Here is a 26,544-nt window from a genome sequence, read left to right on the forward strand (position 1 = left end):
CCAACCCCATTTATAAGGCAAGAAATTCCACTTATTAAACCTGACAGGGCACACCTGTGAAGTGAAACCCATTCCCGGAGACTACCTCTTGAAGCTCATCAAGAGAATGCCAAGAGTGTGCAAAGCAGTCATCAAAGCAAAAGGTGGCTACTTTGAAGAACCTATACTATAAGACATATTTTCAGTTGTTTCACACTTTTTTGTTAAGTATATAATTCCACATGTGTTAATTCATAGTTTTGATGCCTTCAGTGTGAATGTACAATTTTCATAGTCATGAACATACAAAAAAAATCTTTAAATGAGAAGGTGTGTCCAAACTTTTGGTCTGTACTGTATGTTTAGCGCTTTTATACAATAAAAACTATTTTACATTAAAAAAATAATTGTTTTTGCATCGCTTTCTTCTGAGAGCTGTAACTTTATTTTTTTGCTGATGACTCTGTATGGAGGCTCATTTCTTGCGGGACAAGATGACGATTTCAGCGGTGCCGTGTTTATTTATCCGTCTCTTTGATCGCATGTTATTCCACATTTTGTTCAGCGACAAGATGATAAAAAACGAAGCAAAAAAACAATGCTTAAATTTTTTTTACGGTGTTCACTGAAGGGGTTAACTAGTGGGACAGTTTTATAGGTCGGGTCGTTACGAATGCAGGGATACCAAATATGTATACTTTTATTGTTTTTTTATTATTTGCATAAAGAAATGTATTTATTGACAATATTTACTTTTTTTTCTTAATGAATTTAAAAAGAAATATTTTTACACATGTTGATTTTAATTTTTTTTTTACTTTTTTACTTTGTCCCAGGGTTGGACATCACTATATAGTGTCAGATCGCTGATCTGACACTTTGCAGAGCACCGTGTCAGATCAGCGATCTGACAGGCAGTGCAGGAGGCTTGCCGTTGCCTTCTCTCAGCAGGAACTGACAAGCCACCTCCCTGCAGGACCCCACGGCCATCTTAGATCCTGGGGCCTACAGGGAGGAGACAGGAGGAGACTCTCGGAACAATGCAATCACATCGCGTTGTTCTGAGGGTCTCAGGGAAGCACGCAGGGAGCCACCTCCCTGCGCGATGCTTCCCTATGCCACCGGAACGCTTATCGCGTATGACGTACTATACCATCGATGGTCATACGGACCCGGGGCACCTCGATGGGATAGTACGTCTGATGTCAGAATGGGGTTAAAATTATAGACTCTTCATGTGTTTGCCAGTGAGCAAACTTACAAAATCAGCAGGGGATCAAATAATTATTTCCTTCACTGTAACTACCATAATACTCCCCATATGTACACGAATATTACCGTATATACTCGAGTATAAGCCGAGATTTTCAGCCCAAATTTTTGGGCTGAAATTGCCCCTCTCGGCTTATACTCGAGTCATGATCGGCGGTGGGGTCGGCGGGTGAGGGGGAGAGAGGACTGTCGCATACTCACATAGTCCTGGCGCTCCCCCTGCCCGTCTCACGGTCTTCGGTGCCGCAGCTTGTCCCCTGTTCAGCGGTCACGTGGGACAGCTCATTAAAGTTATGAATATGGACTCCACTCCCATAGGGGTGGAGCTGCATATTCATTCCTCTAATCAGCGGTAACGGTGACCGCTGACAGAGGAAGAGGCTGCGGCACCCGGAGACCAGCTGTCCGGGATAAGGAGCCAGGGACACCGGGAGCAGGTAAGTATGTCATAGTTACCTGTCCACGTTTCACCCGCCGGCTGCCGCTCCGTCTTCCCGTCCCCTTGCTCTGACTGTTCAGGTCAGAGGGCGCGATGACGTACTAGTGTGCGCGCCGCCCTCTGAATGAACAGTCAGTGCAGAGAGACGCCGAGACGGGACGCTGAGGAGCTGCGGGCAGCAAGAGAGGGGAGTATGTCATTTTTTTTTTATTGCAGCAGCAGCAGCATTATATATTGCACAGCTTTATGTGGAGCATCTATGGGGCCATAATGAACGGTGCAGAGCATTATATATGGCACAGCTTTCTATGGAGCATCTATGGGGCCATACTGAATGGTGCAGAGCATTATATATGGCACAGCTTTATGTGGAGCATCTATGGGGCCATAATGAACGGTGCAGAGCATTCTATATGGCACAGTTTTGTATGGAGCATCTATGGGGCCATAATGAACGGTGCAGAGCATTCTATATGGCACAGTTTTGTATGGAGCATCTATGGGGCCATAATGAACGGTGCAGAGCATTATATATGGCACAGCTTTCTATGGAGCATCTATGGGGCCATTGTCATGGTTCCCAATGGCAAGGGAACGTAAGAAACATATAAGTAACGAACGAGCTCTCGGGTGATGGAAACTCGAGTTTCACCGTGAGCTAAATCTACCACACAACTAACAGTAGCCAGGGAGCATACCTACGGCTTCCTATATGCCACGCGCCAGCCGGAGGACTAACTACGCCTGGTAGAGGAAGAAACAGACCTGGCTTACCTCTAGGGAAATACCCCAAAAGATGATAGCAGCCCCCCACATGTAATAACGGTGAATTAAGAGGAAAAGACATACACAGTATGAAAGTAGATTTAGCAAAGAGAGGTCCACTTACTAGATAGCAGAAGGATACAAAAGAGGACTTCACGGTCAACTGAAAACCCTTTCAAAAACCATCCTGAAATTACTTTAAGACTCCTGTGTCAACTCATGACACAGGAGTGGCAATTTCAGCCCGCAAGAGCTTCCAGCTACAGAGAATTACAAAAACTGCAAACTGGACAAAAGGTACAAAACAAAAGGACAAAGTCCACTTAGCTGATCAGCAGACTAGTAGCAGGAACATGTGACCGAAGGCTCTGGTTACAATGATGACCGGCAAGGAAATGACTGGAGAGCAAGGCTAAATAGGAAACTCCCAAACACTGATGGAAGCAGGTGAACAGAAGAAGCAAAGTGCAAACAAGTCACCAGTACCACCAGCAACCACCAGGGGAGCCCAAAAAGCGGATACACAACAGGCCATACTGAACGGTGCAGAGCATTATATATGGCACAGCTTTATGTGGAGCATCTATGGGGCCATACTGAATGGTGCAGAGCATTATATATGGCACAGCTTTATGTGGAGCATCTATGGGGCCATACTGAATGGTGCAGAGCATTATATATCGCACAGCTTTATAAGGAGCATCTATGGGACCATAATGAACGATGCAGAGCATTATATATGGCACAGCTTTATGTGGAGCATCTATGGGACCATAATGACCGGTGCAGAGCATTATATATGGCACAGCTTTATAAGGAGCATCTATGGGGCCATAATGAACGGTGCAGAGCATTATACTGTATATGGCACAGCTTTCTATGGAGCATCTATGGGGCCATACTGAACGGTGCAGAGCATTATATATGGCACAGCTTTATGTGGAGCATCTATGGGGCCATACTGAACGGTGCAGAGCATTCTATATGGCACAGCTTTATGTGGAGCATCTATGGGGCTGTAGCGCCCCCACTGCCGCAGGGCCGAGGGGTACCCAGTACCGGGCCTCTGAGTCTCTGCTCTGGGGTTGTCACGGTGGCTAGACCCGGTCCGTGACCCTGCTGAGGGGCGTACAATAATAGATGTGGATGGTGGTGGTAGTGCGGTGCAGTAAATAACCCCACAACTGTTGTGTCTGTTTCTCGTGTTCCCTCACAACTCGATTCTGATGTTCTTCTACGTACCCCTGATCTTACGGTTAGGACGCACCCGTATGACGGGGAGGCTCGGAGGTTCTTCCTGGGCTCTATCGTCACCCCTCTCCTGTTGTTACCCCCCCTGTGTCTTCCTGGGTCTGTGTGAGACAGCCCGCCTGTGACTGACTGTCCTGCCGTAGGTTTGAAGTTTGGCTTGGAGCTCTATACTTCCTCGGCGTTCCGGCCACCGGTTATGCGCCTCAATAGGATGTTGCCTCGATCTTACAGCACGACTCCTACTGGTATTCTCCTAGTTGCGTTGATCTCGTTTCTCACTCAGCACAATAAATCTCGCTTCTTGTCCTTTCTTGGGGTACCGCCGCTATATCGTGCAGGCGCGGTCCCGTAACGTTCTCTCTGGTTGCTAGGCCTCTGTCAGGATCCCACCCCTGACAGGGACCCCTCTGAATCTTCCCCTACAACACCCTCTGCCACAAGGTGTTGCCTGGTTCCAACCCAGTCAGCTTTCTGTCTAACTTCCTGCCTAACCCCCAGTTTTACCAGACTGTGAGGAGTGGCCTAATAACTAGAACCCTTAGCTCTCCCTGGAGGCCAGACTGTGAAATGTATTGGTGTCTGTGATACCTGGTCAGATGAACTCCTTCAGTGCCATCAGACGTACCATAGCCCCCCTTAGTGGCGGAGCTACAGTACTGCAACGACCAGGACTCTGGGGTGCTGCACTCCCCCCCGGTTAAATCCAGTACTCCTGGACTGGGAAGAAAACAACAATACATGTCAGCAAAAAGACATACAATTTTGAAAATGCAAGTACAAGTAAACTTTTTAACAGAGCTTCTCTTTATGGGAGGTGAGGACACTTGAACGTTACAAACATGGTTAAATACTTTCAAATAACTTACTATTAATAACTTCTTTTACCCAACCGGGTATTCTACTAAGTGCAAAATTTTGGAACAATAATTTAACATTGCCTTTAAGGACGTACTCGCTAAATCCACTAAAGACCTTCTTATATCACATATAAGGCTAATTAACTTTTATGCATTCTCCTTCTTTATATCTGCAGGACCGCCTGTCCTAACTGCTCCAGACCTACTGCCTCTCCTTTCTGTTACAGGACCGCCCCTTTCTGCCCGGGCCTATTGTCTTTCCACTACTATACACAGTATAGAACATATCATTTTTCTTTCAGTTCAAGATCACTGAGCCATCTCTGTATGGCTCCTAGGAGGACTCACTAACTAACCCCGTACGGGTTCACTCTCTGTCCTCATTCTTCTATCAACATCATTAAACATTTCTTACAATCAACCAGTTAGCTATATATAACTTTCACATGTCAACATTATCAGTACTCTCTTTCAAAACATCATCATTCTTTAAGTGCTTTTGATGAACATCCCCTTTAAGAGGGGACCAAGTCTCTGTGAGGTAGTGCAACTTCTCAAGCTGCAAATCCATACGCAGCAAGGACTCCAGTGCTGGTTCTGCGACCAGTGTCTTCGCAAAGAGTCCTTTCGGTCATAAAACCAGTAGAGAGCACCTTTAAGAAGGTGCAAACTATTTACAACATCAGTTTTTGAATCATTCACCGTCCATGATTCGGCAGTCCTTTGATAACTGTGCAAAGTAGAAAACAAACAAAAACAATAGGGATCCCGGGTCAACAAAGGGATCCCTTTAACAGTTAACCCTGAACGGGTTTTAGCAGCAAACAGCAGGAAACAGTTAACTATTTACAATCATTAAAGCATTTTTGCTGTGTATGAGTTACTTGAACCACTCAGGAGGCAGCACCGGCGGAGGCAACCCCCTAGGGTATTGCGCACCGCCTGGTACTGCATAAGGGGACGTGTTGTCCCATCTGGGGGTCTGCGTACCCACTGTCTTCAGTTCAGGAGCAGCACGGGCACCACCCACCTGAAGAGGTGCCTCCTTGGCCACGAGGGTGGTGGAGGTGACAATGCTGCAGGTCGTGGTCTTGACCATAGTGCACGTGGGGGTGACCTCGGTGGTCCTGGTAATGACCATGGGCTGACCACAAGGGGGCACCTTTGCTACAGAGGTCAGCTTCACTGGCACCTTAATCGGGGGTATCACAGGGTTCTGCCTCTTGCGGACATTCAGGGCAAACCACCCCTTTTCCCCAAAGTGCCTAGTGTACGAGACTTCATCCCACGGGTAGAGATCCCAGTCTGGGTGGCCCTCTCTGAGATGCGACTCCATGTCCCTTCGGTTGACAAACACCTCCGCATACAGGCCCGGCTCTTTAATGAAGCCCCAGCCTCCGCGGAGCTTGAAGGTGGTGATGGTGCCCTGCCTGCACGGGGCCTGGTGAGCGGCGGGGTCCTTGCGGGCCCGGTCCTTGACCGCCAGGTCTTTTTGATGGTGGGCCTCCAGCCCGGCCTGGTACGCCTCTTCCTTCTCCTCCCACTGCTGTTCCAGCTGGGCCTGGTATTCCTCCCAGCTCAGGGCCTGCACCATCTCCCCTTCCTGTGTCTTCACCCCGGGGAACCCCATGAGGTTGGATCCTGGGTTCACCCAGCGGCATACTGTGCGCTCTGCATGGGCTTCACACAGCAGGGTAGTTGGCAGAATCGGGGCTTTCAGGAGGTGCTCCATACCCGTCTTCTCCTCCCATGGTAACAGGCGCTGGCGTCTATGGGTCCCAGGGAGAGGGGGTGCTGCGACAGGGCCTACTAACAAGCCCTCTGCCAGCGGGACGGGGTCGGCGGACTCACCGGTCAATGCAGGCTCTTCCTCTGCGGCGGGTTCCGCTGGCGGTGTCGGCGAGGGCCTCAGCAGCAACTCCGTTAATGGTACAAGATCCGATGCCAGAGAGCTTTCTTCCGGCGCTACCTGGTGCGGAGCCTGGGCCTTCACATTCAGCTGAAGGAGCTTGTGGATCAAGTCTCCCATCTCAGCCTGCAAGAAATCAGTGCTGTCCATGGAGAATTGGCTGCGGTGCTCGTCCGGGTAGTTGGGGGAGTCTTCTGCTTCCACCCCACGTTCGGGTTCTGAGCTGCTGGCCATGGCGTCCTCCACGTGGGTCGCTTCCTGATCCTTTTCCCGCGCTCTCCTTCGTGGGCGGTTTCATTTTCGTTGTCTCCGCCCACCATTGAGAATCAGGAGGCGGATCTCGGCTGCTGACGGACACGTCCTCACGGTGCAGAAATATTTAGACTGGGCGGCCATTGTCTTTCGCGCTCTGCAGCTGGTCTACGCCCACTCCACGCCCTTCTTCTTCTCCTGCGCTTTCCTCAGGGCTGCAATGGTGTCGGTTTTTGGCGGCAAGTGGCACTGCACAGTCTTTGCAATAAGTCACAGTCCAAGTGTAATAAATCACAGTTCCAAGGCACACATGACTCGATTTCTCAGGCTTAAGTAGATCCTGTTCGTGATGCCAAGTTGTAGCGCCCCCACTGCCGCAGGGCCGAGGGGTACCCGGTACCGGGCCTCTGAGTCTCTGCTCTGGGGTTGTCACGGTGGCTAGACCCGGTCCGTGACCCTGCTGAGGGGCGTACAATAATAGATGTGGATGGTGGTGGTAGTGCGGTGCAGTAAATAACGAGGACACCAGGTTGCAGTCTCTTTACCTCTTTACTGAAGGCTTCTGGGTCCTCAGTCCGGAATACGGTTAACAGGGCTGCGCAAGTCCGGCCGGTCCGATGGCACATCCAGAGTTCCCTTTGCAGGTGGAAATCTGTGCCTACCTGCTAGCGCTTGTGTGTTGTGGTCCTTCCCTGCTGTGCTTACGGGATAGTACCCCACAACTGTTGTGTCTGTTTCTCGTGTTCCCTCACAACTCGATTCTGATGTTCTTCTACGTCCCCCTGATCTTACGGTTAGGACGCACCCGTATGACGGGGAGGCTCGGAGGTTCTTCCTGGGCTCTATCGTCACCCCTCTCCTGTTGTTACCCCCCCTGTGTCTTCCTGGGTCTGTGTGAGACAGCCCGCCTGTGACTGACTGTCCTGCCGTAGGTTTGAAGTTTGGCTTGGAGCTCTATACTTCCTCGGCGTTCCGGCCACCGGTTATGCGCCTCAATAGGATGTTGCCTCGATCTTACAGCACGACTCCTACTGGTATTCTCCTAGTTGCGTTGATCTCGTTTCTCACTCAGCACAATAAATCTCGCTTCTTGTCCTTTCTTGGGGTACCGCCGCTATATCGTGCAGGCGCGGTCCCGTAACGTTCTCTCTGGTTGCTAGGCCTCTGTCAGGATCCCACCCCTGACAGGGACCCCTCTGAATCTTCCCCTACAACACCCTCTGCCACAAGGTGTTGCCTGGTTCCAACCCAGTCAGCTTTCTGTCTAACTTCCTGCCTAACCCCCAGTTTTACCAGACTGAGGAGTGGCCTAATAAATAGAACCCTTAGCTCCCCCTGGAGGCCAGACTGTGAAATGTATTGGTGTCTGTGATACCTGGTCAGATGAACTCCTTCAGTGCCATCAGACGTACCATAGCCCCCCTTAGTGGCGGAGCTACAGTACTGCAACGACCAGGACTCTGGGGCGCTGCAGGGCCATACTGAACGGTGCAGAGCATTATATATGTGGCACAGCTTTATATGGATCATCTATGGGACCATGATGACCGGTGCAGAGCATTCTATATGGCACAGCTTTATGTGGAGCATCTATGGGGCCATACTGAACGGTGCAGAGCATTATATATGGCACAGCTTTATGTGGAGCATCTATGGGGCCATAATGAACAGTGCAGAGCCTTATATATGGCACAGCTTTATGTTAAGTGTCTCTTGCCTTTAAGTGTTAGAATTACTAGAATCTGTTGACGCAGTAGTCTGATGGTCTCCTCTTCAAGGAGACTATACTTCTTATCATGTATGCTTTCAATAGTCAGCCACAACATGTTCTGGGTTATGGTAAATAAAGTATGACCCTGGGTGATGGTGGGGGCTTCATGAGTTACATCCAAATGCATATGTTGTAAATGGTATAAAACATTGCCTTGGTTTTAATATATCAGATAAAAGTGACTTGCTCACAGGATATGTGTGAGGTGTCTTTTTGTCTCCAAGCGCGCTTGTAAAATAACGGGCGTAACTACTTGATTTGGGTCTCACTGGTGATCTGTCAGCTGACATTGGGTCAGAACGAAAACAGCTATGACAGGGACATAATGAACGGTGCAGAGCATTATATATGTGGCACAGCTTTATATGGAGCATCTATGGGGCCATAATGAATGGTATGGAGCATCTATTTTTATTTTTGAAATTCAGCGGTAGCTGCTGCATTTTCCACCCTAGGCTTATACTCGAGTCAATAAGTTTTCCCAGTTTTTTGTGGCAAAATTAGGGGGGTCGGCTTATACTCGAGTAAATACGGTACTATAATACTGCCCCGATGTACAAGAATATAACTAGTATAATACTGCTCCATATGTAAAAGAGTATAACTACTATAATTCTGCCCCTATGTACAAGAGTATAACTACTATAATATTGTCCCCTATGTATAAGAATATAACTACTATAATACTGCCCCCTATGTATAAGAATATAACTACTATAATATTGCCACTATGTACAAGAATATAACTACTATAATACTGCCAATATGTACAAGAATATAACTACTATAATACTGCCAATATATACAAGAATATAACTACTATAATACTGCCCCGTATGTATAAGAATATACTATAAGACTGCCCCTACGTACAAGAATATAACTACAATACTGCTCCCTATGTACAAGAATATAACTACTATAATACTGCCCCCTATGTACAAGAATATAACTACTATAATGCTGCTCCTATGTACAAGAATATACAGTTAAGTCCATATATATTTGGAAAGAGACAACATTTTTCTAATTTTGGTTATAGACATTACCACAATGCATTTTAAACAAAACAATTCAGATGCAGTTGAAGTTCAGACTTTCAGCTTTCATTTGAGGGTATCCACATTAAAATTGGATGAAGGGTTTAGGCGTTTCAGCTCCTTAACATGTGTCCCCCTGTTTTTAAAGGGACCAAAATTAATTGGACAATTGACTCCAAGGCTATTTCATGGACAGGTGTGGGCAATCCCTTCGTTATGTCATTCTCAATTAAGCAGATAAAAGGCCTGGAGTTGATTTGAGGTATGATGCTTGCATATGGAAGGTTTTGCTGTGAAGTAAACATGCGGTCAAAGGAGCTCTCCATGCAGGTGAAACAAGCCATCCTTAAGCTGCGAAAACAGAAAAAACCCATCTGAGAAATTGCTACAATATTAGGAGCGGCAAAATCTACAGTTTGGTACATCCTGAGAAAGAAAGAAAGCACTGGTGAACTCATCAATGCAAAAAGACCTGGGCGCCCACAGAAGACAACAGTGGTGGATGATCGCAGAATAATCTCCATGGTGAAGAGAAACCCCTTCACAACAGCCAACCAAGTGAACAACACTCTCCAGGAGGTAGGCGTATCAATATCCAAATCTACCATAAAGAGAAGACTGCATGAAAGTAAATAGCGAGGGTTCACTGCACGGTGCAAGCCACTCATAAGCATCAAGAATAAAAAGGCTAGACTGGACTTTGCTAAAAAACATCTAAAAAAGCCAGCACAGTTCTGGAAGAACATTATTTGGACAGATGAAACCAAGATCAACCTCTACCAGAATGATGGAAAGAGAAAAGTATGGCGAAGGCGTGGTACAGCTCATGATCCAAAGCATACCACATCATCTGTAAAACACGGAAGAGGCAGTGTGATGGCCTGGGCATGCATGGCTGCCAGTGGCACTGGGTCACTAGTGTTTATTGATGATGTGACACAGGACAGAAGCAGCCGAATGAATTCGGAGGTATTCAGAGCCATACTGTGTGCTCAGATCCAGCCAAATGCAGCCAAACTGATTGGTCGTCGTTTCATACTACAGATGGACAATGACCCAAAACATAAAGCCAAAGCAACCCAGGAATAGCCAAAGGAACCCAGTGGAATATTCTTGAATGGCCAAGTCAGTCACATGATCTCAACCCAATTGAGCATGCATTTCACTTGTTAAAGACTAAACTTCAGACAGAAAGGCCCACAAACAGCAACTGAAAACCACCGCAGTGAAGGCCTGGCAGAGCATCAATAAGGAGGAAACACAGCGTCTGGTAATGTCCATGAGTTCAAGACTTCAGGCAGTCATTGCCAACAAAGGGTTTTTAACCAAGTCCTAGAAATGAACATTTTATTTAAAATTATTGAATCTGTCCAATTACTTTTGGTCCCTTTAAAAACAGGGTGGCACATGTTAAGGAGCTAAAACTCCTAAACCCTTCAAACCCTCAAATGAAAGCTGAAAGTCTGAACTTCAACTGCATCTGAATTGTTTTGTTTAAAATTCATTGTGGTAATGTCTATAACCAAAATTAGAAAAATGTTGTCTCTGTCCAAATATATATGCACTTAACTGTAACTACTAGAATACTGCCCATATGTACAAGAATATAACTGCTATAAAACTAAGGAGCTTGGGTTGCGGGGAGGTTAGCAACTCAGGTGTACTTATCTCCTCCGTGGGTTGGACACAATTTTTTCTATCTGCTGAAATCCATCTGGGCAAAAATAAGGTGGTTATTTCAGCCTTTCTGGACAGTGAGACGGGGCTAATTTGATTGACGCTAGGTTCGTCCAGGTCCAGGGCATCAAACTACATACACTGTCCAGACCTATATCCATAATGGCTATCGACTCTGCACCCTTGAGACAGGGGTATTTTTCTGAATTCGTCCAAAGGGTTACATCTACAGGTAGAGGCCATGCACTCAGAAGGTATTGACTGTTATGTGCTAGAGGGTCTGCCCTCTCTTGTGGTTTTTGGACTACCTTTGCTCACTCTGCACTACCCTGTGGTAGATTAGCAGACTTTGGAGGTGGTAAAGTGAAGGGAGTATTGTCAAGGACACTGGGCACCCAGCTTGCAAGGGTGGATACCCAGTCTGTGCCTAAATGCCTGTCTGACTTTAGGGATGTGGTCTCAGAGAACTTCCTCCCCATTGTCCTTATGACTGCACCATTAATCTTGTCCATGGGGCCAAGCTGACAAAGAGCAGACTATATAATATCTCTGATCCAGAGAGGCAGGCCATGAAAGCCTATATCACGGAAAGTTTAGCAAAGGGTCATATCCGACCATCCTCAACCCCCTTTGCTGCAGAATTTTTCTTTGTAAAGAAGAAAGACAGGGGGTTACGCCCATGTCTAGATTGCCGCAAACTCAATCAGATCATGGTGTAGGATCCATATCTGCTCCCTTTCATCCCTGACCTCATTAATCAGAATGTAGGAGCAAATTGGTTTTCTATACTGGATGTCTGGGGGGTGTATAATCTCATTTGTATTAAAGAGGGGGATGAGTGGAAAACAGCTTTCAATACACCTCAGGGACACTATGAGAACCTTGTGATGCTATTTGGGTTGACTAATGCTCCCGCTGTTTGTTAGCATTTTGTAAATTACATCTTTAGTCACCTGCCAAGTAGATTTGTTGTAATTAGTGTTGAGCATTCCGATACCGCAAGTATCGGGTATCGGCCGATACTTGCGGTATCGGAATTCCGATACCGGGATTCCGATACTTGCCGCGTATCGGATACCGGAATCGGAAGTTCAAAGATTCAAAATGCAGAAATTCAGCCAATGAGAATGATTCCAAGTGTGGGCACATCCTGTTTAGCATGGAGGGCATGAAACTACTGGCAAGGCTGTGATTGGCTGCTGAAATGATGTCATGCTGCAGTTTAAAAGTCGCTGGCGCCATTTTGCGATCACTCTGCTGTGAATTCAGTTAGTGACAGGACGCTGTTTGCTGACTGAGGGACAGTTTAGAGATAGCGATTTGCTTCTTTGTGCTTTCCAAAGGCTAATTTAGCAACCGCTGTGTTCACCTACTATTCACCTTGCTTTTGCCTTGTAGCGCTGTTTTCACAGCGATCTGCAAGGTCTGTGTGTGTGTGTGTGTGTGTGTGAGTGCAGCCCACTCTCTAGTCTGAGTGCAGCCACATAGGCCATCCATAGCTGGTTGTATTCAGTTCAGGGAGGGTGGTTCATTGCCTCATACTGTTCTTTTTTTTTTTTTTTTTTTTTCAAGTAGTGTAGTCTGCTGCTAATTTATTCAAAAAAATCCTATTAGTGTCTTTCCACCCGTCTCCAGCTAATTTGTGGAAAAACACTACATAGGATAAAGTAGAGGAGGGTTTTTGGGCCTTGCAGCGCCGTTTACGGCTGTCTGCACGGTCTCCGTGTGACTGCAGCTCGCCCTGTAGTCTGTGAGCAGCCATAGCCTGGTTGTCTCCAGCTCAGGGTTGTTCACTGCGTCATACCGCCAAATCAATTTTAATTTTTTTTCAAGTAGTGTAGTCTGCTGCTAATTTATTAAAAAAAATCCTATTAGTGTCTTTCCACCCGTCTCCAGCTAATTTGTGGAAAAACACTACATAGGATAAAGTAGAGGAGGGTTTTTGGGCCTTGCAGCGCCGTTTACGGCTGTCTGCACGGTCTCCGTGTGATTGCAGCTCGCCCTGTAGTCTGTGAGCAGCCATAGCCTGGTTGTCTCCAGCTCAGGGTTGTTCACTGCGTCATACCGCCAAATCAATTTTAATTTTTTTTCAAGTAGTGTAGTCTGCTGCTAATTTATTTAAAAAAATCCTATTAGTGTCTTTCCACCCGTCTCCAGCTAATTTGTGGAAAAACACTACATAGGATAAAGTAGAGGAGGGTTTTTGGGCCTTGCAGCGCCGTTTACGGCTGTCTGCACGGTCTCCGTGTGATTGCAGCTCGCCCTGTAGTCTGTGAGCAGCCATAGCCTGGTTGTCTCCAGCTCAGGGTTGTTCACTGCGTCATACCGCCAAATCAATTTTAATTTTTTTTCAAGTAGTGTAGTCTGCTGCTAATTTATTTAAAAAAATCCTATTAGTGTCTTTCCACCCGTCTCCAGCTAATTTGTGGAAAAACACTACATAGGATAAAGTAGAGGAGGGTTTTTGGGCCTTGCAGCGCCGTTTACGGCTGTCTGCACGGTCTCCGTGTGATTGCAGCTCGCCCTGTAGTCTGTGAGCAGCCATAGCCTGGTTGTCTCCAGCTCAGGGTTGTTCACTGCGTCATACCGCCAAATCAATTTTAATTTTTTTTCAAGTAGTGTAGTCTGCTGCTAATTTATTAAAAAAAATCCTATTAGTGTCTTTCCACCCGTCTCCAGCTAATTTGTGGAAAAACACTACATAGGATAAAGTAGAGGAGGGTTTTTGGGCCTTGCAGCGCCGTTTACGGCTGTCTGCACGGTCTCCGTGTGATTGCAGCTCGCCCTGTAGTCTGTGAGCAGCCATAGCCTGGTTGTCTCCAGCTCAGGGTTGTTCACTGCGTCATACCGCCAAATCAATTTTCTTTTTTTTTCAAGTAGTGTAGGTTGCTGCTAATTTATTTAAAAAAATCCTATTAGTGTCTTTCCACCCGTCTCCAGCTAACTTGTGGAAAAACACTACATAGGATAACGTAGAGGAGGGTTTTTGGGCCTTGCAGCGCCGTTTACGTCTGTCTGCACGGTCTCCGTGTGACTGCAGCTCTATCTGTTGTCAGTTCAGCCCCCAAAAAATAAATAAATAATAAAGTTCACCAAACACACCAGTTACACCACTTTACATTTGTGTAGGCCACATTAGCTCATATTAAAGTCTAGTCCACACTTTAGAAAATTAGTGTTTCTTATACCTGTTAGGAGGAGTTGCTCAGGAATAAGCACACAAATCCGTTAGTACTTTTCTGCTTATCTTTATCAGTCAACCAAGATGAAGAAGGCAGTGAGTAAGGCACGTGGGCGTGGGCGTGGGCGCGGAGCAGGGAGGGGACGTGGGGATTCTGTGCCTGCTGCGGGCACCGGTGACTCATCAGCACCCACTTTCACCAGGCAACAGTCGTTCATGCGCAGCTTTGTGTCAGAGCGCCGTACACCGCTGCTGCGTCAAGAACAAATTGAAGCTGTTGTCGGATGGATGGCAGCTAATGCATCAACTTCCATTAGTGCCACATCCTCTCAGACACAGAGCACTGGAGAGCAGCCATCTGTCTCTTCACCACCTGCCAAATTGCCCAGGCAGACAGAGAGCCCAGGACAGGAGCCGTCTCTACTTCTGTTCTCTGAATCTCTTGGCTTGGAAACAGGGGGCCAGCCAAGCAGCATTGGAGAAATGGAAGAAGAGGCAGGGTGCAGTGATGCCCAACATCTTTTTCTGTCTTCCTCTGAAGAGGCGGGTGGGCCAGTGGCTCCGGTCACCACATCGCAGGCCGCATCAGCTGATGATGACACTCAGGTGCCACTTACTGGTGCGTGCTCTGCTGCTGAGACTACCCAGGAGGAGCAGTTGGGGGCAGAGGGTAGTGTAGATGATGAGGTCCTCGACCCATCTTGGCGTGAGGGACAGGAAGGTGGTGGGAGCAGCTCTGAGGAAGAGATTCCCCGTACGGCCCAAAGAGGGAGAGGGAGGGGGAAGACTGCGGATCCTGCAGCCTCCGCTTTGGCACCCGTTAGGAGCATGTCTCTTCCAAAAGCCAAAAAGGGCGCTCCCAAGACTTGCAGTGCCTGGTCCTTTTTTGACACAGTTGCAGATGACATTTGCTATGTCAGATGCAACGTGTGTCATCAAAAAGTCAAAAGAGGTCGAAATGTCAGCAACCTCAATACCTCCAACATGTGGAAACATGTGCGCAACAGGCACCCGGCGGAGTTAGAAAAACACACTGAAGAGGTAGGCCAACCAACAGCGGCAGCTACCACCTCTTCAGCTCGTGTTGCCTCTTCCTCTAGCTCACACGCAGCTGGTTCGGCTTCCTCCCAGGATCGCCGTGGAAGAACCTCTGGCCCTGTTGTCCAGAGACCCGCTGTAATTCCACCCGCAGCACCACTTTCCCAGTCATCCACACACTCCCAGCCCAGTCTACAGCCATCGGTAGTACAGGCATGGGAGAAAAGGCGGCCTTTCTCGTCAAACCACCCACGAGCACAGGCTCTGACTGCAGGCATTGCCAAACTTCTGTCACTGGAAATGCTGTCATTCAGGCTGGTGGAGACTGACAGCTTCCGTGACTTGATGTCATTGGCAGTCCCACAGTACAATGTGCCCAGCCGCTTTTACTTCAGCAGGCAAGCCGTCCCTGCCCTGCACAAGCATGTGGAGGGACACATAAAACACGCGCTACTGAACGCCGTCAGTAGCAAGGTCCACCTCACCACCGATGCGTGGACCAGTCAACATGGACAGGGGCGATACCTTTCCCTCACTGCCCATTGGGTTAATGTCGTTGAGCCGGGTACAGACCGTGCGAGTGGCGCAGGACGTGTCCTGCCCACTCCAAGGATTGCAGGAATCCATTCTGTACGCATTGACTCCTCCTCTTACACCAGTTCCTCAGAATCATCGCTGCAGGAGCCGTCACAGTCCACCTCCACATGGACCCGTGATGAACGTGTACCTGTTACGACCGACATGAGCACAGCCGTGGCCAAACGTCAACAGGCCGTGTTGAAATTAATTTTTTTGGGGAATCGTAGCCACACAGCGCAGGAGCTCTGGAATGCCATCAAGCAGGAGAGCGATGTGTGGTTTGTGCCAGCGAATCTCCAGCCAGGCATGGTAGTGTGATAATGGCCGAAATCTGGTGGCAGCTCTGGGCCTCGGCAACCTCACTCACATCCCATGTCTGGCACATGTGCTCAATTTGGTCGTGCAGAGCTTTTTGAGGGACTATCCGGATCTTGATGCACTGCTGCACAAGGTCCGCCTAGAGTGTGCTCACTTGCGGCGTTCCAGCACGGCAAAAGCGCGCATTGCGGCTCTGCAGCGCCGACACCGCCTGCCGGAACATCGCATCATATGTGACCTACCTACCAGGTGGAATTCCACGTTACATATGTTGGAGCGGTTGTGTGAGCAGCAGCAAGCTGTAATGGAGTACCAGCTGCTTCAGGCGCAAAAAAGTCGCAGTCAGCGCCGTACAGACTTCACAACCACAGAGTGGGCCACTATGAATGACGTCTGCCAGGTTTTGCGTCCCTTTGATTATTCCACGCGGATGGCGAGTGCAGATGATGCACTAGTCAGCATGACTGTCCCCCTTATCTGCCTGCTTGAAAAATCACTGCAAGCGCTAAGGGATGATGTTGTGGAAGAGGTGGAGGATGAGGATTCACCATTTCCATCATCTTCTGGACAGTCAGCGCCACGTGGTTCCTCACAAACGCGTAGGCAGGGGACAGTTTGTGAGGAGGATGAGGAGGAGTCAATGGAGGAGGAAGACGTCCGTCCAGAGGAGGGAGTTACCGAATTGTCCAGTACTCAGTGTGTACAGCGAGGGTGGGGTGATGACGAGCAGGCAGAGATCACGCCTCCAGCAGGGGACAGCGTTTCTTGGGCAGTTGGCAGTCTGCAGCACATGGTGGATTACATGCTGCAGTGCCTGAGAAACGACCGCCGCATCGCCCACATTCTCAACATGTCTGATTATTGGGTGTTCACCCTCCTCGATCCTCGCTACCGGGACAACGTAGAAAGCCTCATCACACCGTTGAACCGGGAGCGAAAAATGCGGGAGTACCAAGACACACTGGTCAATTCCATCATCTTCTCCATTCCAACTGAGAGAAGTGCTGCTAGTGCATTCCAAAGCAGCTCAGTGCGTCCAGGCAGTGGTGGAGGCTCTGCACAAAGAGGGAGCAGAAGCAGTGCCTCTGCCCAAGGCAAGACCAGTATGGCCCAACTGTGGCACAGTTTTCTGTGCCCCCCACAAAAGTCTACACCATCACAGACGGCTCCAGTCAGCAGGAGGCAACGGTTCCGTCAGATGGTGACAGACTACATGTCTTGCCCTCTTGCTGTACTCCCAGACGGCTCTTCCCCTTTCAAGTTTTGGGTCTCAAAGCTGGATACATGGCCAGAGCTAAGCCAGTATGCATTGGAGGTGCTGTCTTGCCCTGCGGCCAGTGTATTATCGGAACGTGTCTTTAGTGCTGCAGGTGGTGTACTAACTGACCGTCGCATGCGACTATCCTCCGATAACGTTGACCGGCTTACTTTCCTGAAAATGAACAAGGCCTGGATCTCGCAGGAATTTGCCACTCCTCCTCCTGATTAAATAATTAGGTCACTGTATACGTTATCCAGGTCTCCTGTTGTGTTCATCTTTCTACCACCTGAACTTAAATTCCTGGGCTCCAACACCGCCAGTTGAGGCTCAGAAGTGCCGTCTGCACAGTCAAAACATACGACCCAGTGTTATTGGGTTTCAGTAACGTCAGCTGATCCCCAGCTGTGTAGCCGGCAATGTGTCATGCGACCGCCACGCTGACACAACAACTGAAATGTAAGGGAATCTGTCCCCCCCCCCCAAGGCGTTTGTTACTGAAAGAGCCACCTTGTGCAGCAGTAATGCTGCACAAGGAAAAGGTAGCTATTTTTGTTTAGCACCTTGCACACGCAGAACTTAACACTTATAAAATGTGTCCACTGATACCGTAACACCGTCCCGGAGGTGGGACTTTCCTTCGTAATGTGACGCAGCACAGCCGTCATTCCTACCCCCCCGGCGCCGCGCACCCGCTCCTCAGCGTTGTTTGATTCCGTCCCGGAGCCTGCGCTGTTATGTTATCCCGTGGCCAGGCACACTTAGCGCTGCCCGTCTTCTGGCATCATTTGGTGTCAGGATGGCTGCGCCTGTGCGGCCGCGCTGGCAGAGAGCCCGCCTCGCAGTGTCTTCTGATTTAATCCCACTGGGGGCCTGGGATCCATGGACATGCGCAGTGCATATCTGAACCTCCACCTCTCACTTATCTCCCTATGGCTTCTTCAGACTGTTCGGTGTCAGCTGGTCCCTAATAGCATGCCACGGCCGTGACACCGCACAGTCTTAAGAAGCCGTAGGGAGGGGAGTGAGAGGCGAGGATATGCACTGCGCATGTCCATGGATCCCAGACCCGCGGTGGGATTAAATCAGAAGACACTGCGAGGCGGGCTCTCTGCCAGCGCGGCCGCACAGGCGCAGCCATCCTGACACCAAATGATGCCAGAAGACGGGAAGCGCTAAGTGTGCCTGGCCACGGGATAACATAACAGCGCAGGCTCCGGGACAGAATCAAACATCGCTGGGGAGCCAGTGCGCGTCGCCGGGGGGGGGGGGGGGGTAGGAATGACGGCTGTGCTGCGTCACATTACGAAGGAAAGTCCCACCTCCAGGACGGTTTTACGGTTGCAGGGGACACATTTTATAAGTGTTTAGTTCTGTGTTTGCAAGGAGCATGATGAAAAGAGCCACCTTTTCCTTTTGCATCTTTTGTGCTGCACAAGCTGGCTCTTTCAGCTACAAACGCCTTGGGGGGGGGTTAAAGGTTCCCTTTCGACTTTCTCAGGCTTCGGCCTACATTGTGTTCCTCTGCTTTTCCACCTGTCCCTGGGCTCCAACACCGCCAGTTGCCGTCCAGAAGTGCTGTACGCACAGTCAACAGTCCCTCCTCTGTTATTGGGGTTCAGTAACGTCAGCTGTTCCCCTGCTGTGTGTGTGGCAATCCCTCCTACCTCCTCCAACCTCCTCCTCCTCCACCTGTCCCTGGGCTCCAACACCGCCAGTTGCCGTCCAGAAGTGCTGTACGCACAGTCAACAGTCCCTCCTCTGTTATTGGGGTTCAGTAACGTCAGCTGTTCCCCTGCTGTGTGTGTGGCAATCCCTCCTACCTCCTCCAACCTCCTCCTCCTCCACCTGTCCCTGGGCTCCAACACCGCCAGTTGCCGTCCAGAAGTGCTGTACGCACAGTCAGTCCCTCCTCTGTTATTGGGGTTCAGTAACGTCAGCTGTTCCCCTGCTGTGTGTGTGGCAATCCCTCCTACCTCCTCCAACCTCCTCCAACCTCCTCCTCCTCCACCTGTCCCTGGGCTCCAACACCGCCAGTTGCCATCCAGAAGTGCTGTACGCACAGTCAACAGTCCCTCCTCTGTTATTGGGGTTCAGTAACGTCAGCTGTTCCCCTGCTGTGTGTGTGGCAATCCCTCCTACCTCCTCCAACCTCCTCCTCCTCCACCTGTCCCTGGGCTCCAACACCGCCAGTTGCCGTCCAGAAGTGCTGTACGCACAGTCAACAGTCCCTCCTCTGTTATTGGGGTTCAGTAACGTCAGCTGTTCCCCTGCTGTGTGTGTGGCAATCCCTCCTACCTCCTCCAACCTCCTCCTCCTCCACCTGTCCCTGGGCTCCAACACCGCCAGTTGCCGTCCAGAAGTGCTGTACGCACAGTCAACAGTCCCTCCTCTGTTATTGGGGTTCAGTAACGTCAGCTGTTCCCCTGCTGTGTGTGTGGCAATCCCTCCTACCTCCTCCAACCTCCTCCAACCTCCTCCTCCTCCACCTGTCCCTGGGCTCCAACACCGCCAGTTGCCGTCCAGAAGTGCTGTACGCACAGTCAACAGTCCCTCCTCTGTTATTGGGGTTCAGTAACGTCAGCTGTTCCCCTGCTGTGTGTGTGGCAATCCCTCCTACCTCCTCCAACCTCCTCCTCCTCCACCTGTCCCTGGGCTCCAACACCGCCAGTTGCCGTCCAGAAGTGCTGTACGCACAGTCAACAGTCCCTCCTCTGTTATTGGGGTTCAGTAACGTCAGCTGTTCCCCTGCTGTGTGTGTGGCAATCCCTCCTACCTCCTCCAACCTCCTCCTCCTCCACCTGTCCCTGGGCTCCAACACCGCCAGTTGCCGTCCAGAAGTGCTGTACGCACAGTCAACAGTCCCTCCTCTGTTATTGGGGTTCAGTAACGTCAGCTGTTCCCCTGCTGTGTGTGTGGCAATCCCTCCTACCTCCTCCAACCTCCTCCTCCTCCACCTGTCCCTGGGCTCCAACACCGCCAGTTGCCGTCCAGAAGTGCTGTACACACAGTCAACAGTCCCTCCTCTGTTATTGGGGTTCAGTAACGTCAGCTGTTCCCCTGCTGTGTGTGTGGCAATCCCTCCTACCTCCTCCAACCTCCTCCTCCTCCACCTGTCCCTGGGCTCCAACACCGCCAGTTGCCGTCCAGAAGTGCTGTACGCACAGTCAACAGTCCCTCCTCTGTTATTGGGGTTCAGTAACGTCAGCTGTTCCCCTGCTGTGTGTGTGGCAATCCCTCCTACCTCCTCCAACCTCCTCCTCCTCCACCTGTCCCTGGGCTCCAACACCGCCAGTTGCCGTCCAGAAGTGCTGTACGCACAGTCAACAGTCCCTCCTCTGTTATTGGGGTTCAGTAACGTCAGCTGTTCCCCTGCTGTGTGTGTGGCAATCCCTCCTACCTCCTCCAACCTCCTCCTCCTCCACCTGTCCCTGGGCTCCAACACCGCCAGTTGCCGTCCAGAAGTGCTGTACGCACAGTCAACAGTCCCTCCTCTGTTATTGGGGTTCAGTAACGTCAGCTGTTCCCCTGCTGTGTGTGTGGCAATCCCTCCTACCTCCTCCAACCTCCTCCTCCTCCACCTGTCCCTGGGCTCCAACACCGCCAGTTGCCGTCCAGAAGTGCTGTACGCACAGTCAACAGTCCCTCCTCTGTTATTGGGGTTCAGTAACGTCAGCTGTTCCCCTGCTGTGTGTGTGGCAATCCCTCCTACCTCCTCCAACCTCCTCCTCCTCCACCTGTCCCTGGGCTCCAACACCGCCAGTTGCCGTCCAGAAGTGCTGTACGCACAGAGCCAAACACCTCGCAAATGTGTTAGTGGGGTTCAGCACCGCCAGCTGTTCCCCTGCTGTGTATACGGCAACGCGTACTGCGACCGCCACGCAGGCACAACAAGTTAAATTTAAGGGAACCTGTCCCCCCCCCCCCCAGGCGTTTGTTACTGAAGGAGCCACCTTGTGCAGCAGTAATGATGCAAAGGGAAAAAGTGCCTCTTTTCGTGGTGCTCCTTGCAGATGCTGAACCGAACACTTATGAAATGTGTCCCCTCACAGCGTTCAACCGTCCGGTAGGTGGAACTTTCCTTTGTCATGTGACGCAGCACAGCCGTCACTTTTACCCCCTTGGCGCCGTGCGCCGCCTCCTCAGCGTTGTTTGAATCTGTCCCGGAGCCTGCGCTGTTAGGTTACCCCTTGGCCATGCACACATTTCGCGCTGCCCGTTTTCTGACATCATTTGCTGTCAGGCTGGCTGCGCCTGTGTGTGTGCGCTGTCCGAGATTCAGCCTCGCAGTGTCATGTAATGTAATCCCACCGCGGGCCTGGGATCCGTGGCCATGCGCAGTGCATATCCTCGCCTCTCACTCCCCTCCCTACGGCTTCTAAAGACTGTTCGGTGTCAGCTGATCCCTAATAGCATGCCTGCGGTGGGATTACATTACACGACACCGCGAGGTTCACAGGAGTGAACGCTGTGAGGGGACACATTTCATAAGTGTTAGGTTCAGCATCTGCAAGGACCATAATTAAAAGAGCTAAGTTTACCTTTTCCAGCATTAGTGGTGTACACGATGGCTCTTCCAGCTACAAACGCCTGGGGGGGGGGGGTTTAAAGGTTTCCTTTCAACTTGCTCCAGTGCAGGCTTCGGCCTACACTCCGCTCCCCCTGCTCCTCCTGCTGACCCTGGGCTCTAACACCGCCAGTTGGGGCCCAGATGTGCTAGCTGCACAGAGAAAAACACCAGCCAATGTGTCAGTGGGGTTCAGCACCGCCAGCTGTTCCCCTGCTGTGCAGCCGGCAACGTGTCCTGCAACTGCCACGCAGGCACAACAGACCCAAAAGCTGCCGCCAGTGCAGGCTTCGGCCTACACTCTGCTCCATCTCCTCCTCCTGCTGACCCCGGGCTCCAACACCGCCAGTTGGGGCCCGGTACTGCTAGCTGCACAGAGAAAAACACCAGCCAATGTGTCAGTGGGGTTCAGCACCGCCAGCTGTTCCCCTGCTGTGCAGCCGGCATCGTGTCCTGCAAAAGCCACGCAGACACAAGAACTGAAATTGAAGGGAACCTGTCCCCCCTCCCCCAGGCGTTTGTACGTTTTAAAGGCCACCTTGTACAGCGGTAATGCTGCATGTGTGCAAGGTGGCTCATAAACGTATTCTCCTCGCACATGTGGAACTGAAAACACGTCTAAAATGTGTCCTCTGTGTGACCATTTAACCGTCCCGGTGGTGTGACTTTCCTTTGTAATGACACGCTGCAACCCCCTTGGTAGCGCTGCCCGTCTTCTGGCATCATTGTTTGGCTGCCTGCGCCTCTGCGGCCGCCCTGACCCACACAACGCCCCTCGTTGTCTTATTTATTGGGACTGCGAGGGTGTGATTGACGGGCATGATCAGTGCATCAGTTCGCCTGTCCCTCATCTCCTTCCGCCTTCTGCGGACTGTGCGGCTTCATGGCCGTGGCATGCGATAAGGGATCAGATGACGCCGCACAGTCTGAAGCGGGTGTAAGGACCCGAGCGAGAGGCGAACATATGTGCTGCGACAGGCCCTGAATCCCAGCCCCGCAGTGTTTTAACAATGTTAAGACACTGCGGGGCTGGGATTCATGGTCATCGCGAACCGCACCGGCCGACATTAAATGATGCCAGAACATGGGCAGCGCTAACAGCGCTAGGCCAGGGGATCACACGACAGCGCAGACTCCTGTACAGCAAATAACAACGCTCAGGAGGCTGCACCCAGCACCAAGGTGGGATTCTTGACATCTGTGCTGCGTCTCATTACAAAGGGAACTCGCGCCTCCAACACAGTTTGACTGTTTAAAGGGCTAAATGTTATACGTGTTTCATTCAGCGTGTGCAAGGAGCGAAATTAAAAGAGCAACCTTTGACTTGTGCAGCACTACTGCTGCATAAGCTGTGGCTCTTCTACTTTGTAACCCCTGAGGGGGGGTTAAAGGTTACCTTTGAAATTGGTTCAATTAGGCTTCGGCCTACACTCTGCTCCCCCTGCAGAGCCCTGGGCTCCAACACCGCCAGTTGGGGCCCGGTACTGCTAGCTGCACAGAGAAAAACACCAGCCAATGTGTCAGTGGGGTTCAGCACCGCCAGCTGTTCCCCTGCTGTGCAGCCGGCAACGTGTCCTGCAACTGCCACGCAGGCACAACAGACCCAAAAGCTGCCGCCAGTGCAGGCTTCGGCCTACACTCTGCTCCATCTCCTCCTCCTGCTGACCCCGGGCTCCAACACCGCCAGTTGGGGCCCGGTACTGCTAGCTGCACAGAGAAAAACACCAGCCAATGTGTCAGTGGGGTTCAGCACCGCCAGCTGTTCCCCTGCTGTGCAGCCGGCATCGTGTCCTGCAAAAGCCACGCAGACACTTGCTCTTGTACCTTCTTCTCCCCATCCTGGTTCCAGTACCGTCAGCTGGTTCCGGGCAGAGCCTTTGGCTTAGGTGCCTCCCTCTGGGTATCCGAGTTCCACCAACGTCAGGTGGTCCTTGGTAGTGCTTTCAGGCACGGGTACCTCCTGCTTAGTAACCGGGTTCCAGTAACGTCAGCTGGTCCTCGGTAGTTCCATTGGCTCTTGGACCTTCGGGTAGCCATCCGAGTTCCAGTTCCATCAGCTGGTTCTCGGCATTTTCTCAGCCTTCTTGTACCTTCTGCTACATTTCCAAGTTCAAGAGACTAAACACGATGACCCGGAAGACCACCCCTAAGATGACGACGACACCAGAGACGACAACCACTGTGATGACGACGACCCTGGAGACGATGACCCCGAAGACCACCCCGATGACGACGACCCCGGAGACGACGACCCTGAAGACCACCCCGATGACGACGACCCCGGAGACGACGACCCTGGAGACGACGACGACCTGGAAGACCGAGAAGCAGAAGAACAAGAGGCTGCAGAACAAAGAGCAGAAGAACATTAAGCATAACACTAAATATCAGAGCAAAAAATATTATCTAAATTATAAGCAGAAGAAGACTAAGCAGTGTATGGGGGTGAGTCCGTTCCTCCTCGTGGTGCCCCTGGATAAAGCCTGATGCTGCAGGCCAAACTGAACGCGGACAAATGTAACTGTTTTGTGACAGGCAGAACGGAAGGTGTAATCTTCAAACTTTTATAGATAACAACTACGGGAATGCCTGTCACAAATAAGAATATGATGAAGAAGTAGAATATGATGAAGATAATAGTAAAATAAAAAGAATATGAACAATGTAACCAAAAAAATAATAGGTAGAAGATGAAGAAGATGAATAAGGTGAAGAAGTTGATGTCAAAGAAGCTGATGATGAGGATAATGAAGAAGAAAGTGTGGGAGAAGTAAAAAAGAAGGTGAAGGGCGTGGAAGTAGTGAAACATCAATATCTGACAAAATAAAAAAAAATTAACATAGTCTAAATCTTTCTACCGCCGAACGTCATAAAAAAAAACAAAAAACCTGCTATTCTATTACATTGGGCTAAACCTCTGTGCCTTTAATGTCTCCGCCACGTCCCCCAATACATCCTACATTATTCTTAGTTGTTTTCCTTCATGTAGAATGAACCTACAAGTTTATAAAGGGTTTATTTTAATTCCGATATTTTCGTCCCATTGACTTGCATTGGGATCGGGTATCGGTATCGGATTGGATCCGATATTTTGACGGTATCGGCCGATACTTTCCGATACCGATACTTTCCGATATCGGAAAGTATCGCTCAACACTAGTTGTAATCCATCTTGACGACATATTAATTTATTCACCTGACCTTAAGTCACATCAGTTACATTACAGGCAGGTCTTACAGATACTCAGAGACAGTAAATTATTTGTCAAACCAGAGAAATGTATGTTCTCTGTGGAGGAGGTCCCTTTTCTAGGATATGTTTTATTGTCCACCGTTTTTTTCCCATTGATCCGGCGAACGTCCGGGTGATATTGGATGGAATCATCTTGAGGATTTGAAGGAGTTAAAAAGCGGTTGGGGTATTGCCAGCTACTACCGTAAGTTCATCAAAACTTTTCTGTAGTTGTCAAACCTCTGACGGATATGACCAAGAAAGGGACAGACTTTTCCAAATGGTCCAGTCTGTCCGATTCTCATACAGCATGATGTCACTCAGGCCTTTATTGTAGAAATTTACGAGTCTGGTGAAGGGGTGGGGGCCGTACTGTCACAGGGTGTGTCTCCTGGTAAATGGCAGCCATATGCATACCGTTCTGAAAAAAACAAAACCCCAAAAAACTGTCATCTGCAGGGAGAAATTATGACATTGGTAACAGAGAACTCTTGGCAATCAAGTGCCCCTTTGAAGAATGGTGTCATTTTTGGAGGGGGCTGTACATCCGGTTATGGTAATCACGGATCATAAGAATCTGGTAGATCTTGATTTTGCTAAATATCTAATGCCCAGAAAGGCAAGGTGGACACTGTTCTTCACCAGGATTAACTTTTTTATTACACATAGGCCGGGGAACAAGAACATGAAGGCGGATTCTTTCTTTCTGCATGCATCAGAATGTCTTCTGCTTCTTTTTCTAAGGCCGGAGACACATTGCTGCGAGATACGGCCGAGTCTCGCTGGTTAAAAATAAGCTGTGGCACCTGCACTCCGGAGCGGAGCGTGCAGCTGCATAGCAATACATGGAGCTGCACGCTCCGCTCCGGAGTGCAGGTGCCACAGCTTATTTTTAACCAGCGAGACTCGGCCGTATCTCGCAGCAGTGTGTCTCCGGCCTAATGAGGAGTTTCGTCCTGGGCAGTCGGAAGTCGAGCATGTCAGGGAGGTGAGTACTTGCCTCGTCAGATTGGTAAGTATTCACTGTCATGTCTACACATGTGACAATTTGAATTTTTCATTTTTTTAGAGCTCTTCTTCAACTGCGGCACAAACTGGGCAGGAGCAGCGGACTCAAGGTCGGATGGAAAGACGGCAGCGGGTACGTATACAAGGCTGA

The 26,544-nt window shown here is 49.9% G+C and overlaps 1 protein-coding gene across 1 annotated transcript in view; it reads left to right on the forward strand.

Moving 5' to 3' along the window:
• LOC143805121 (uncharacterized) overlaps positions 1–26,544 on the forward strand; it is a 191,323-nt gene that overhangs the window by 140,402 nt on the left and 24,377 nt on the right. The window contains exon 2 of the mRNA XM_077284006.1: positions 26,455–26,526. Coding sequence (XP_077140121.1) covers positions 26,455–26,526 — 72 coding nt within the window. The remainder of the gene's footprint in view (positions 1–26,454; positions 26,527–26,544) is intronic.

Source organism: Ranitomeya variabilis, chromosome 2 (assembly GCF_051348905.1).
Source record: "Ranitomeya variabilis isolate aRanVar5 chromosome 2, aRanVar5.hap1, whole genome shotgun sequence".
Lineage (NCBI taxonomy): Eukaryota > Metazoa > Chordata > Amphibia > Anura > Dendrobatidae > Ranitomeya > Ranitomeya variabilis.